The sequence below is a fragment of the Piliocolobus tephrosceles genome, chromosome 2 (assembly GCF_002776525.5).
Source record: "Piliocolobus tephrosceles isolate RC106 chromosome 2, ASM277652v3, whole genome shotgun sequence".
Taxonomy (NCBI): domain Eukaryota; kingdom Metazoa; phylum Chordata; class Mammalia; order Primates; family Cercopithecidae; genus Piliocolobus; species Piliocolobus tephrosceles.
In genome coordinates, this window is record NC_045435.1 from 173,166,726 (window position 1) to 173,179,833 (window position 13,108).

A 13,108-nucleotide genomic window follows, 5' to 3' on the forward strand; every position below is an offset into this window, starting at 1 on the left:
TTCAAGGGTTAGTTAGGAGATAAAAATCTGTTAGGTTTATCTGCACAGTACATGTGACGTAGAAAAAAAATGTGTAAGATTTAATGGTAACTGGATATGGGAAAGAGAAAGAGAACAGATTCTAGAATGATGCTCAAGTATCTGCTTAGACAACTAGGAGAGAGGGAGAGGGAGAGGGGGAGAGGGAGGGAGGGAGAGGGAGAGGGAGAGGGAGAAGGAGAGAGGGAAAGAAAGAGAGAGAGAGAGAGAGAGATCAGCCAGATGTGGGGTGAGAGAGAGAGAGAGAGAGATCAGCCAGATGTGGTGCATGTTTGTAGTACCAATTACTTGGGAGGCTGAGGCAGAAGGATCACCTGAGCCCAGGAGTTTGAGGCTGCAGTGAGCTATGACAGCACACTGCACTCTAGCCTGAGCAATAAAGCAAGACTTTATCTCCAAAAAATAAAATAAAAAGACACGTGTCCCTTCTCAAACCTCCCCTTCAACCACTGCCCCGTTTGTTTTCCTTTACAGCAAATCTCAAAAGAATTGTCTATCTTCCTTCTCCAATTTTCATTTCTATTTAAATGACATCTTTACCACCACCTAAACAGAAATTGCCCATGTTATTAAGGTCGTCCACATTACTAAATCTACAGAACTCATGACTTGACTCATCAACTGCAAATCACATAGCTACTCACTCCTTTCTTAAAACACTTCCCTTTCCTCCCAGGACATCACACTCACCGAATTTTCCTTCTACCTCCCTAGCAGCTCCTTTCAATCTCCTTTGCTGATTCCTCCATTACCTAGTTATTTCTTCCTCACCACCCATTAAAGGAATGATTCCAGGATTCAGTCCTCCAGTTTGTTTCCTTCTCTATGTAAACTCCTGAAGTAATCTAATTCGATTCATGACCTTAAATACACCATCTATATCCTAAATTCATTATCTCTAGACTGGACCACTCACTGGCTTATTTATCAACCTGCCTACTCAGTATTTCTACTTAAGTGTCTAGTAGACATCTAAATACCAGTTACAGATGGAACTCTGATCTCCCCTACCCAGTGACTTGGCTGCTCAGGTCACGAACAGTGGAAGGCATCCTTAACACATCCAGCTACATCAGTAAATGTTATTACCTTAAAAATAGATCCAAAATCTGTCCACTTGTGACCACCTCCATTGCTGATCCAAAACCATTTCTCATGATTATTACAATCACTTCCACCTTTACCTCCTTACATTCATTCTAAAAAGAGTAGCCAGACGAATACTAGTAAGTCATGTCATCTCACTACTCTGCCCTTCACCCTCCATACTCCTTACACTCAGAATAAGAAACAGCCTCTATAAGGGCCTACAAGGTCAGACATAGTGTGGCCTTCCATGACTTTTCTGACTCTATTCCCAACTACTTTTCCCCTCACCACTCCGTTCTATTCACACAAGTATGTGCTTGCTTTTGGTCTCTACATTTGTTTTCTTTAACCCTAATACTCTTCTTCCAGATTTCTGCACAGCTTCCTTCCTTACCATCTTTAATGTTTACTCAAATGTCACCTTATCAGTGAGACCTCCCCTAAACACCCTTACTTTAATTTCAACTCTTCCATGCACAGTTCTTATCCTCTTCCTAGCTCCTTTCTCCACAGACCATACCTTTTAATATACCATGTAATATATCTACCGATTTTGATCACTGCATACTAGCATGCTGCTCCACACTGGTGGGTTAGTGTGCAATTAGAATATAAACTTCCTAAGACAGGGATTGTCTTACTCACTTATTCACTTATTCACATATCCCCAGCACCAAAAGCAGTTTGGCACAGAGCTGATACTTAATAAACATCTGATGAATTAATTAATGAACTGTTAAGACTCACTAGACGTCTGACAAAAACCCCAAGTATAAGCAAAAAACCAAGATACACAAAAAACTGACTTCATAAAAAAACAGAGACAAATGAGGGAACAGAAGGAAACAAACAAAAAAAGTCCTATTATCAAAATCTTCAAAACTTAAAACAAAATGCATCAAGAACATGAAAGACTCTAGAACTTAAAAACATTACTACTGGAAAAAAAAATCATTAGGGAGATTGGAAGATAAAGTAAAAATCATCAAGAACACAGGGGAGTGAAAAAAAACTAAAAAGGTTTTTTAAAATACGAAGGGAAAAAGACAAAGTTTTATGCCAGGAGGGCCAAAAAGTGACCATCAGAAATTTGTGGGGTTGGCTGGGACCTAGTAGGAAACTAAAGGCAGAAAATTTCAAAAAACTATTACATGAAATTTTATTAGAGCTTAAAGGAGAATCAGAAAAGTCTTCAATCTGAAAGAGTCAATTTTTTTTTATGCTATTTGCAATTTTATTCTCGCTTTTAAAAGAAGGTATTTCTCTCCATTTATGTATCTAGCTATTTATTTATTTATTTATTTTTTTATTATACTTTAAGTTCTAGGGTACAACATGCAGGTTTGTTACATATGTATACATGTACCATGTTGGTGTGCTGCACCTATTAACTCGTCAATTTTAAAAACATGGTAGAAGTGAGTCATAAAGCTTAAAATAAAGAAAACTCAAAGTGTCAATCACTTTCAATTTTATATCAGGAAATAAACTGTACTTTAAACAAACTCTGTTTGTTTGTTGAATACATTTATGCACTGACTTTCAGTAACAGCCACAAGTATTTTCTTTCCAGAGCAATAATGACAATAAAAAGAAACTAAATAACATAGCTCTAATATTATAATCTCAATTATGTTTAGTGATGGTTTTACGTAAAAATTTCCGTTACAAATTATACATGAGATTCTCAATAAATAACAAATAAAAAAATTAAATTCTGTAAGTCTTTTTAAAGCAAAAAGATATTTTTACTTTTCATAAAAAGAATATATATAACTTTAAAAATTGTTTGTAGTGGGGTGCTACTGGTAACAATAGTTAACATTTAATAGTTACTTTCGAGGCTGGAATGGTGCCTCATGCCTGTAATCCCTGCACTTTGGGAGGCCAAGGAGGGTGGATCATGAGGTCAGGAGTTCGAGATCAGTCTGGCCAACATAGCGAAATCCTGTCTCTACTAAAAACAGAAAAAATTAGCCAGGTGTGGTGGTGTGCGCCTGTAATCCCAGCTACTCGGGAGGCTGAGGTAGGAGAATCGTGTGAACCCGGGAGTTGGAGGCTGCAGTGAGCAGAGATCACGCCATCGCACTCCAGCCCAGGCAACACTGTGAGACCCCATCTTAAAAAAAAAAAAGTTACTTTTGAAAAACCTACTCACAAGAATTTTCTGAAAATGAGACCTTCAATGAAAACATACCTATGAATACTGATTTTAGTTGTTTAACTTACCTTACTCAGAGGGGCTTTGATTTTTTTCAAGCATAAAGCAAGAAGTTCCCTGGATTCTAAAGCACACTGTATCCAAGTTCCTGGTGGCTGAAAATACCTAAAAGAGAAGACAACATACTGAAATCCAACATCTCTCAGGAAACACAGAAATTTCCATCTAAATATATAGATATAACCCAAATTATTAACCAGCCATAATAAAACCCAAGGATGATATGAAGCACATAACTCAAAAATACTTTAATGGTTCCAAAACTTTCAATTAGACTAGTAGCTTCAACTAAAAAGGTAAAATTCTGACTGAGAAAGCCAATCTGAAGTAACCTACTAAAGTGATCTTATTACTTCAATCACCAAATCACCACTAAAATGTTCAGTCTCTTGAAGTTATGCTTTGAAAAACAGGTGAGAATTATCTCAAAATGGCATTAAAATGGTTTATTATATACTTCTAAAATGCCTGAGAACTGCTTATTTTTCACAAAAAAAGGTACGTTAGTACCTCACAACACTATGAATCGCAATAGTTCAATCTATTCATCTACATTTCAAGTCCTTTTCAAATTTCAAATTGTAAAACAATGTTTAAAATCTTAAGTAAAATCTGACTAAAACAAAACTTAAATCTCTTACACTTTAAGGTTTTTAGTCCCGCCTACCCAGGACTTACCACAATGCCAGACACATCTTATAGTAGGTATTCAATAAATGCTTGTTAAATATAAAATACTTCCAAACATATTACCTGAATGCCTTTTTGCCATACTTGTTAAATAACCGAGAGTTTTGATTTTCACTTTTCAAGGTTCAATCAAAAACATTACACAGGTCCCCCTTTGTTTATAAGTACATAATTATTTATTTATTTATTTCTTTATTGGGTATTTTTTCTTTTTTTTTTTTTTTTGAGACAGAGTCTCACTCCGTCCCCTAGGTTGGAGTGCAGTGTACGATCTCGGCTCACTGTAACCTCTGCCTCTTGGGTTCGAGCGATTCTCCTACCTCAGCCTCCTGAGTAGCTAGAATTACATGCATGCTCCACCATGCCCAGCTAATTTTTGTATTTTAGTAGAGCCAGGGTTTCACCATGTTGGCCAATCTGGTCTCGAACTCCTGACCTCAAGTGATCCACCCACCTCAGCCTCCTCAAGTGCTTGGATTACAGGCGTGAGCCACCATGCCTGGCCTATGAGTATACTTTTAGAGTTAGAAAAGGCTTCACATATCACCTAATAAAACCCTTCATTCTGATGAGGAAATTGAGGCCCAGAGATGATAAATGGCCAAGAGTTGCAAACAGCTAGTTTGTGAGGAAGCCAAGACAAACTAAGTCTGTTTAGTTCTTTATCTTTTCTAACTCCACCAGGCTTTTAATAGCAAATTAAAAGTTATAACAGATTAACCCTCACACGTGCTAAGTTTGTATATTGTAAACTCCCTGAAAAAGTACACAAAGTTTCATGTGTTTGTTCATATATATATGTAAATATTGGGGGGGAAGAGATACAGTTTTCAAATTCTCAAAGGAGTTCATGAACCACCCCTCTAGACATACACACTCAAAAAGTTAGGGTCTTAACCCATTTTGGAAATCACAGGCATATACTTTTATACTCATTAGGCAGTTTTGTTTTTCTCAATGGCCTAATAGATAAAAGCTGTTTATCACAACAAAGAAAATCAAGAGGAATGAAACATTAACTTTCAGAAGTCTTCTGCCTTCAAATACAATCTTTACTTCAGACCATTCCAGATATGATTTACTGAGCTTCTTTTCCATCAACAATAGTTATTTTAATTACACATGAACGTTATAAGAGTTTTTAAAACATATTACTAAATTACTACAAACATAACGTGCTTTTTATCATACACGGCTTCTAATAACTAAACAAAAAAAAAACCTCATAACAAGAATATGTCCTCAATAATCTGCTCTCACCCTTACAAACATCAACTCCCATCTATTAGTTGTATATATCAAATCTACTAGATCCTTTAACAGAAGGACAAATACCTTTACACTATCTTTACTAGATTAGAAGGACACACAAAGTACACTATAAAATTGCAAATTCTAAAATCTTTGGCGAAACCAACAGAAAATTTAAACCTTAACTGCATGCACTTTACTCCATATACCTTCGTGTAATCTCAGCGTTATCTCCGTGGTTCTCTAAATGTAAATTCCAACTTTAAAAAGAGCAAAATTGTACTGCAACGTACCTTTGACATTGTTTGCAGAATGAAATCGAGACTTGTTTTGGAATACCTTGGCTGATGTCCACTTTACTTCGCAAACAGGCCACACAAATATTGGCAGGATTTGGACTTATCGGAACACCACACTCACAGCACAAGCTTTAATAAATAAAGGATACATTTTTCAAATTAGATTTTTAAAATACACAAATTTTTTTTTTTTAGATGCCAAACAAACAAAAGTCTTCAAGTTAGGCCATAGTATTTTTGCCCTTTTTTTTAAAAAATGACAGAAACAAGGCAACCTGGGCCAGTCACAGTGGTTCACGCCTGTAATTCCAGCACTTTGGGAGGCTGAGGCAGGCCGATCACCTGAGATAATGAGTTCGAGACCAGCCTGGCCAACATGGTGAAACCCCACCTCTACTAAAAATAGAAAAATCAGCCAGGCATGGCGGCACATGACGGTAATCCCAGCTATTTGGGAGGCTGAGGCACGAGAATCGTTTAAACCCAGGAGGCAGAAGTTGCAGTGAGCCACATCACACCACTGCACTCCAGCCTGGGTGACAGACCAAGACAAAGTCTTAAAAAAAGAAACAAAGCAATCTTCAAAGATTCAGTAGATAAAGAATAACCCCGTAATACAGGGGCAAAAACACCAAAAATGGCTATAATTCTAAAAATCCTCAATACAAGGCCGATGTCCTAAAGCTTCTAGTGAATCAGTACTGTCCAACAGAACTTCATGCCATGACAGAAATGTTTTATTCTGGTCTGTACAACAAGATAGCCACTAGCCACATGTGCCAAACTGAGCCATGAAAAGTGACCAGTACAACTGAGAAACTCAACGTACTTTTTTTTTTAATTCAAATCTACATTTAAATAGCCAGTATGGGTCTAAACAAGTCTTTTTTTATTAAAAGCAAATGAAACTATATTGTCACATTAAAACAAACGGAGGTATATTGATGAAGAATACAAATCTTGCACTAATTTTAATTTTAAATACTTAAATACAATAAAAAAATGTTAACGTGCTCTTTACCACACCCAACCAACACTATCCATAAAGGTAACATTTATTAACAATTTGTAGATATCCTTCCAAACATTTTCTATGCAGACACAAACATTCACATTAACTTTTAAAAATAAACAGATAAACTTCCTAACCGCAAGTGTAGTAACAAACTTGGGAAAAATTTGAGAAGCACTGTTATTCATTATCCCTTATTGAAAACTGGAAAACCAAGTAAGAATCAATTAACAAGGCAATAGTGTGCCAATGGCAAAAACCAAAAAGAAAATCCTATATCAAGAATATGTAAGATCAGTTTGTCTCTTTTTAATTCAACCACCTCATTTCTAAACACTAAGCCTTTAAAAATGTATTTATTCAGGGTATACAGGTGAAAAGTATGGTGTCACTACATTAAAAGACTACAGCTGTCTATTTATCTCTAATGAACATTTCTTCAAGTGTATCTCTGGACTACACCAATAGAAACTAATATCTAAATCATTTCTAACAGAATTAGACACCAACACACTCCAAAGGCAATTAAAAAAAAAGCATAAGGACTCCTAAAATATAAACACTTACGCAAAGCAGAATTTTTTTTTTTTTTTTTAACAGGATGGGAAGTCTATCAACATCTAGAGACTCAGTATAAATGACGAACTATCATAATTCGAGATGTACTTGGGGCAGAAAAAGTCTGAGAACCCCTAATGTAGAACAACATTGTCCAAAATAAAAGTTCTATAATTTTCCATGTCCAATGGTAGCCACCAGCCACATGTGGCAACACGGCTAGTACAAATGAGCAACCAAGTATTTAATTTTATTCCATTTAAATTAATTTAGGAAACTTCCAACTTAAACTGCTTGGGGCTTATGTTGACAGAGTTGAGCCAGTGGTGCCACCTGGAAAGCAAACAGTTCCTGACAGAGCTTACCAGGCTCTTCCAGAAGTGCTAGTTGTCCGGCATAAAAAAAGTATAATGGTCAAACAACCCATTCCAACAAAGGGTTTTGTGAAGGAATCTGAGCCCTTCCACAAGTGTCTGTTAAAAGCTACTGACAGAACAAGGAAGATCAGTACTATGCTGAGCTCCAAAGACATTTTCAGATGGCTTATTCAAACCCAGAGATAACTGAGTGACAAGGGAAGAGTTAAAGCATCACAGGGAAGGGGGCCAAGGTTCCTGCTTTCACTAATCACTGAATTCCAAGCTACTTTCTCCATAGTTAGTGTTTTCCTGTGAGATTAGAATCATTTTAGACAGAAGGACTGCAATGTTTACAGGGTAATTATGGTAAGAAGCCAATTTATTTTAGATTTAGCTAATTGGTCTGTGCTGAACGATTCCAGGATTATCGTTTAAAAGTCTCTGTAGTCATCTCTTTGAAGAGCACTGTATCATCAAACCTATTTATCAGCAAAAAAAAAAAGTTAATTTGAACTTAAATGCAAGAAATTAAAAATTGATAATTAAGTTTTAAGATGTTCAAAATTTAAAAATTACGATATTATAATCTCCAATAAAAAACAGTAAGTTATTCCCAGCTACTCGGGAGGCTGAAGCAGGGAATTGCTTGAACTCGGGAGGCGGAGGTTGCAAAGAGCTGAGATCACACTACTGCACTCCAGCCTGGGCAACAGAGCGAGATTCTGTCTCAAAAAAAAAAAAGTAAGGAAATGTAAGTAAAAAGTAAATTTACATAGCCACACGTAGCTAATGGCTACATATTGGACAGTGCCGATATAAAAGAATGTATGGAAAATATTTTAATCTTCTTAGAGAGTGTATTTACTAGAATAAGCTTTATAACCAGAAACGAATTCGATTTTCTACAGAAATAAGACTTTTATTTTTTCCCATTTATGACAATAGAAGCTCCTTCCCACCCACCCTCAAGCGTTCCCCATAGTGAGTTTCCAGGGTTCACAGAAGATTTTCACATGCAAGGAGGAAAGAAGAAGTGTCGCACTCACATGTGTCCAGGGCTGCGGTCGGTGGATTCTGTCATGTACTCCATCGTTCTGTATGCCTTAAGTTTAAAAAATAAATAAATAAAATGAGAATGTTGGGATTTAAATCACACTGTCTGGTCTCCTCTTTTTACGTCTTCCTCCTGTCTCTCTGAATAATTAACATATTCACGAAAGTTCGAAAAAGCAGGAAAGAAGGAAAGCCAACTCCACTGGGTAAGTTCGGAAGAAAGAACTTTAAGATGAAGACCACGGGATTTACTGAGTTTCCCAACTGCAAGACCCTCGGTCCACCCAGCTCTGCCGCTGACCTCCATCTCACCTGGGCTCCAACCCTGGACGACCCAGCGCGAGGTCAGTTCGGGACCGCGGACGCCCGGACCCTCCCGCTCTCCACCAACCCAGAAATCCGCACCGGACCGCCGCGCCTCAGACCTACGCCGCAGGAGTCCCCGGATGAAGTCCCCGCGCCCGTGGGTCACCCACGCCGACCCCCAACCCTGGGGCGCGACCACATACGGGTTCTGGGCACGCGGCGCTCACGCGGACTGAGCACGACCGCAGCCCAGGAGGCCCGCCCCACCCCCTACTCAGGGGCCCGCGCCGAAGGCCCGGGTCTCGGACCCCGGAACCTACTTACTTCGCGCCTCCGGACCAGCACCGGATTTGCTGAAAACCCGCAACAAAATAGATCCCGGCTGTCCTGTCAGCTGCCAACCGGTATGTCTTCGCCACAGAGAGGATCTCGCGAGAGAAATGCTCGAAATCCCGCGGCCTGAGTGACGTGTGGAAAGGGGCGGGCGGGGGCGGGGAAAGGGGCGGCACCGGCGGGCGGAAGGGTGAGGGGAGCTGCCGGGAGGCTGAGAAAGCGCGCGGAGGGAAGTGCCAGGGGCTCCTTCGCCTTCAGCGACTGCTTTTCAGTTATTGTCTGGATTTTCCCAGGCCGGCGTTCACTCCAAACCAAACTCGCCCGTATATTAGTCTCTTTTCAGCTATCCCGACTGTGAGCTTGCTTCTCGATTAAACGATTATGTTATATAAAAGTTATATGTAAACAGTACCTTACGCAAAGAAACTCCATCCAGGCCGGTGCGTTTTTCTGGTTCACCATCATATACAGGGCTGATACCTGCCACACCCTAACTACTCAAATGATTATTTGTTGAAAGAATGAAATGTAAAGCATAATTATCTGTGAAGAAGTCTATGCGATTTTTAGACAAATTATTAATTATGTGATTCCGGATAGTGCACTTAATATCCTCTTATGACTGATTTATCCCTCAAACTTGGAGCAGCACAGACCATGTCTAATCTGTCGCATGACAGCCTTTCAAATATTTGAAGAGTACAACCTTTTTTTTTGTAAATCCTCTCATACCAAATTTCAAAGAATAAGCAAGGGCGTTTTGTAGAGGGTGATCAGAGAAAGCCTCTCATCATTTCTTGTCCAGAATACTTAAGTAGCCTCTCATCAGCTCTCCCTAGTTGTTGACTCCAATCCATCCTTCTGAAATGCAGTTCTGATTTTGCCACACTCCCCTGCTTTCAATCCTTCAGTGGCCTCTCCTTACCTTCAGCATTATTTCCAGTTTCTTTGCGTGGAAAGAAGACCTTTCAGGATCTGATCTCCACATATCCTGTCCTCCTCCCAAGCACACGTACTCCCAGGCCATGCAAACCAACTGGCAGGTCTCACAGGAAATAGTCTTCCTTTGCTTCTACCCAGGACTCGGTAAAGATTAAGCATGAATTAGTTTCCTAGTGCTGCTCTAACAAGTTATCACTGATTTAGTTGGCTTAAAAAAATACAAATTTGTTCTCTTCCAGTTTTGGAAACTACAGGTCTAAACAGATGGTGAGGGCTGACTCTGGAGGCTCTAGGAGAAAATGTCAGGCCTCTGAGCCCAAGCTAAGCCATCATATCCCCTGTGACCTGCATGTATACATTCAGATGGCCTGAAGTAACTGAAGAATCACAAAAGAAGTGAAAATGGCCTGTTCCTGCCTTAACTGATGACATTACCTTGTGAAATTCCTTTTCCTGGCTCATCCTGGCTCAAAGGCTCCCCAACTGTGCACCTTGTTACCCCTTCCCCTGCCCACCAGAGAACAACCGCCTTTCACTGTAATTTTCCTTTACCTACCCAAATCCTATAAAATGGCCCCACCCCTATCTCCCTTCACTGACTCTCTTTTCGGACTCAGCCTACCTTTGCGTTGCTCACACAAAGCCTGTTCGGCAGTCTCTTCACACAGACGAGAGTGAAATTTGGTGCCATGACTCGGATCGGGGGACCTCCCTTGGGAGATCAATACCCTGTCCTCCTGCTCTTTGCTCCATGAGAAAGATCCTACACTCAGACTGACCAGCCCAAGGAACATCTCACCAATTTCAAATCAGGTAAGTGGTCTTTTCACTCTCTTCTCCAGCTTGTCTTGCTACCCTTCAATCTCCCTTTCTTGCTACCGTTCAATCTCCCCATCCTTCCAATTCCAGTTCTTTTGCCTCTCTAGTAGAGACAAAGGAGATGCATTTTATCCGTGGACCCAAAACTCTGGCGCCGGTCACGGATTCGGGAAGACAGCCTTCCCTTGGTGTCTCACCCAGTGGGGATGCCTGCCTTGGTCATTCACCCACATTCCTTTGGTGGCAAGTCAATTGTGGGGACGCCTGTTTTGGCTGCTCACCCACATTGCAACCCAGGGCTGCTCATCCACACCCTTCTCCGTGTCTCTACCTTTCTCTTTAAACTTACCTCCTTCACTATGGGTAACCTTCGGCTCTCCATTCCCCCTTCTCCCTTAGCCTTTGTTCTTAAAAACCTAAAACCTCTTCAACTCACACCTAACCTAAAACCTAAATGCCTAATTTTCTTCTGCAACACTGCTTGGTCCCAATACAAACTTGATAATGACTCTAAATGGCCAGAAAATGGCACTTTCAATTTCTCCATCCTACAAGACCTAGAAAATGTTTGTTGAAAAATGGGCAAATGGTCTGAGGTGCCTTACATCCAGGCATTTTTCACGCTTTGTTCCCTCCCTAGTCTCTGTTCCCAGTGCGATTCCTCCCAAATCCTCCTTCTCTCCCTCCAGCCTGTCCCCTCAGTCCCAACCCCAAGTGTCGCTCAGTCTTTCCAATCTTCCTTTTCTACAGACCCGACTGACCTCTCCCCTCCTCCCCAGGCTGCTCCTCGCCAGGCCGAGTCAGGTCTCAATTCTTCCTCAGCCTCCACTCCTCCACCCTATAATCCTTCTGTCACCTCCCCTCCTTACAACCGTTCCAGCTTACAGTTTAGTTCTGTGACTAGCTCTCCCGCACCTGCCCAACCAGTTCCTGTTAGAGAGGTGGCTGGAGCCAAAGGCATAGTCAGGGTACATGTGCCTTTTTCTCTATCAGCCCTCTCTCAGATCAGTCAGCATTTAGGCTCTTTCTCATCAGACCCCACTAAATATATACGGGAATTCCAATATCTAACTCTGTCCTACAATTTAACCTGGAGTGACTTAAATGTCATCCTGACTTCTACCCTCTCCCCAGATGAACGGGAAAGGATTTTTTCTCTAGCCCAATCTCATGCTGACAACCACCAGCTCCACGAGCCACACCTCCGGGAAGGCATTAGAGCAGTTCCCCGAGAGGATCCCCAATGGAACTATCAGGCAGATTCCCCAGGTATAGCTAGGTGAGATTACATGATTTCCTGCCTAGTTGAAGGGCTTAAAAAGGCAGCTTACAAAGCTGTTAATTATGAGAAGCTTAAAGAAACTACTCAAGGTAAAGACGAAAACCCAGCCCAGTTCATGGCCCGCTTAGCAGCAACCCTTAGATGCTTTACCGCCCTAGACTCAGAAGGGCCAGAAGGCCGCCTTATTCTTAATATGCATTTTATCACCCAATCCGCTCCTGACATTAGGAAAAAACTCCAAAAGTTAGATTCCAGCCCTCAAACCCCACAACAGGACTTAATTAACCTTGCCTTCAAGGTGTACAATAATAGAGAAGCAGCAGCCAAACGACAACGCATCTCTGAGTTACAGCTACTTGCCTCTGCTGTAAGGCAACCCACAACCACGTCTCCAGCATACAAAAACTTCAGAATATCCAAGCCACAACTCCCAGGGGCTCCTTCAAAACCTCCTCATGGACCTTGCTTCAAATGCCAAAAGCCTGGCCACTGGGCCTTTGAATGCCCGCAGCCCAGGATTCCTCCTAAGTTGTGCCCTGTCTATATGGGCCCCCCTGGAGGTCGCACTGTCCGACTCGCATCACCGCTGCTCCTAAAGTCCCTGGAGCCCAAATTCAGCATTCCTTGGCTGACTCCTTCCCAGATCTCCTCAGCTTGGCGGCTGAAGACTGACGCTGTCCTCTCACCTCAGAAACCCCCTGGACCATCACGGACACCAAGCTTCGGGTAACTCTCACAGTGGAGGGTAAATCCGTCCCCTGTTTAATTGATATGGGGGCTACCCACTCCACATTACCTTCTTTACAAGGGCCTGTTTCCCTCGCCCCCATAACTATTGTGGGTATTGACAGCCAA

At 41.0% G+C, this 13,108-nt stretch overlaps 1 protein-coding gene across 2 annotated transcripts in view; it reads right to left on the reverse strand.

Moving 5' to 3' along the window:
* Positions 1-9,315, reverse strand: part of NMD3 (NMD3 ribosome export adaptor) — a 31,791-nt gene extending 22,476 nt beyond the window's left edge. Inside the window, exons 1-4 of one of the 2 annotated variants that reach the window (XM_023223369.1) lie at positions 9,202-9,315; positions 8,565-8,620; positions 5,584-5,718; positions 3,358-3,454 (exon numbers count right to left, since the gene is read on the reverse strand). In XM_023223369.1, coding sequence (XP_023079137.1) covers positions 3,358-3,454; positions 5,584-5,718; positions 8,565-8,608 — 276 coding nt within the window. In that variant the 5' untranslated portion in view covers positions 8,609-8,620; positions 9,202-9,315. Of the gene's footprint in view, positions 1-3,357; positions 3,455-5,583; positions 5,719-8,564; positions 8,621-8,883; positions 9,138-9,201 lie in introns of those variants that run through there. The other variant, XM_023223370.1, reaches the window with a different exon arrangement.
* Positions 9,316-13,108: the final 3,793 nt, after the last annotated feature.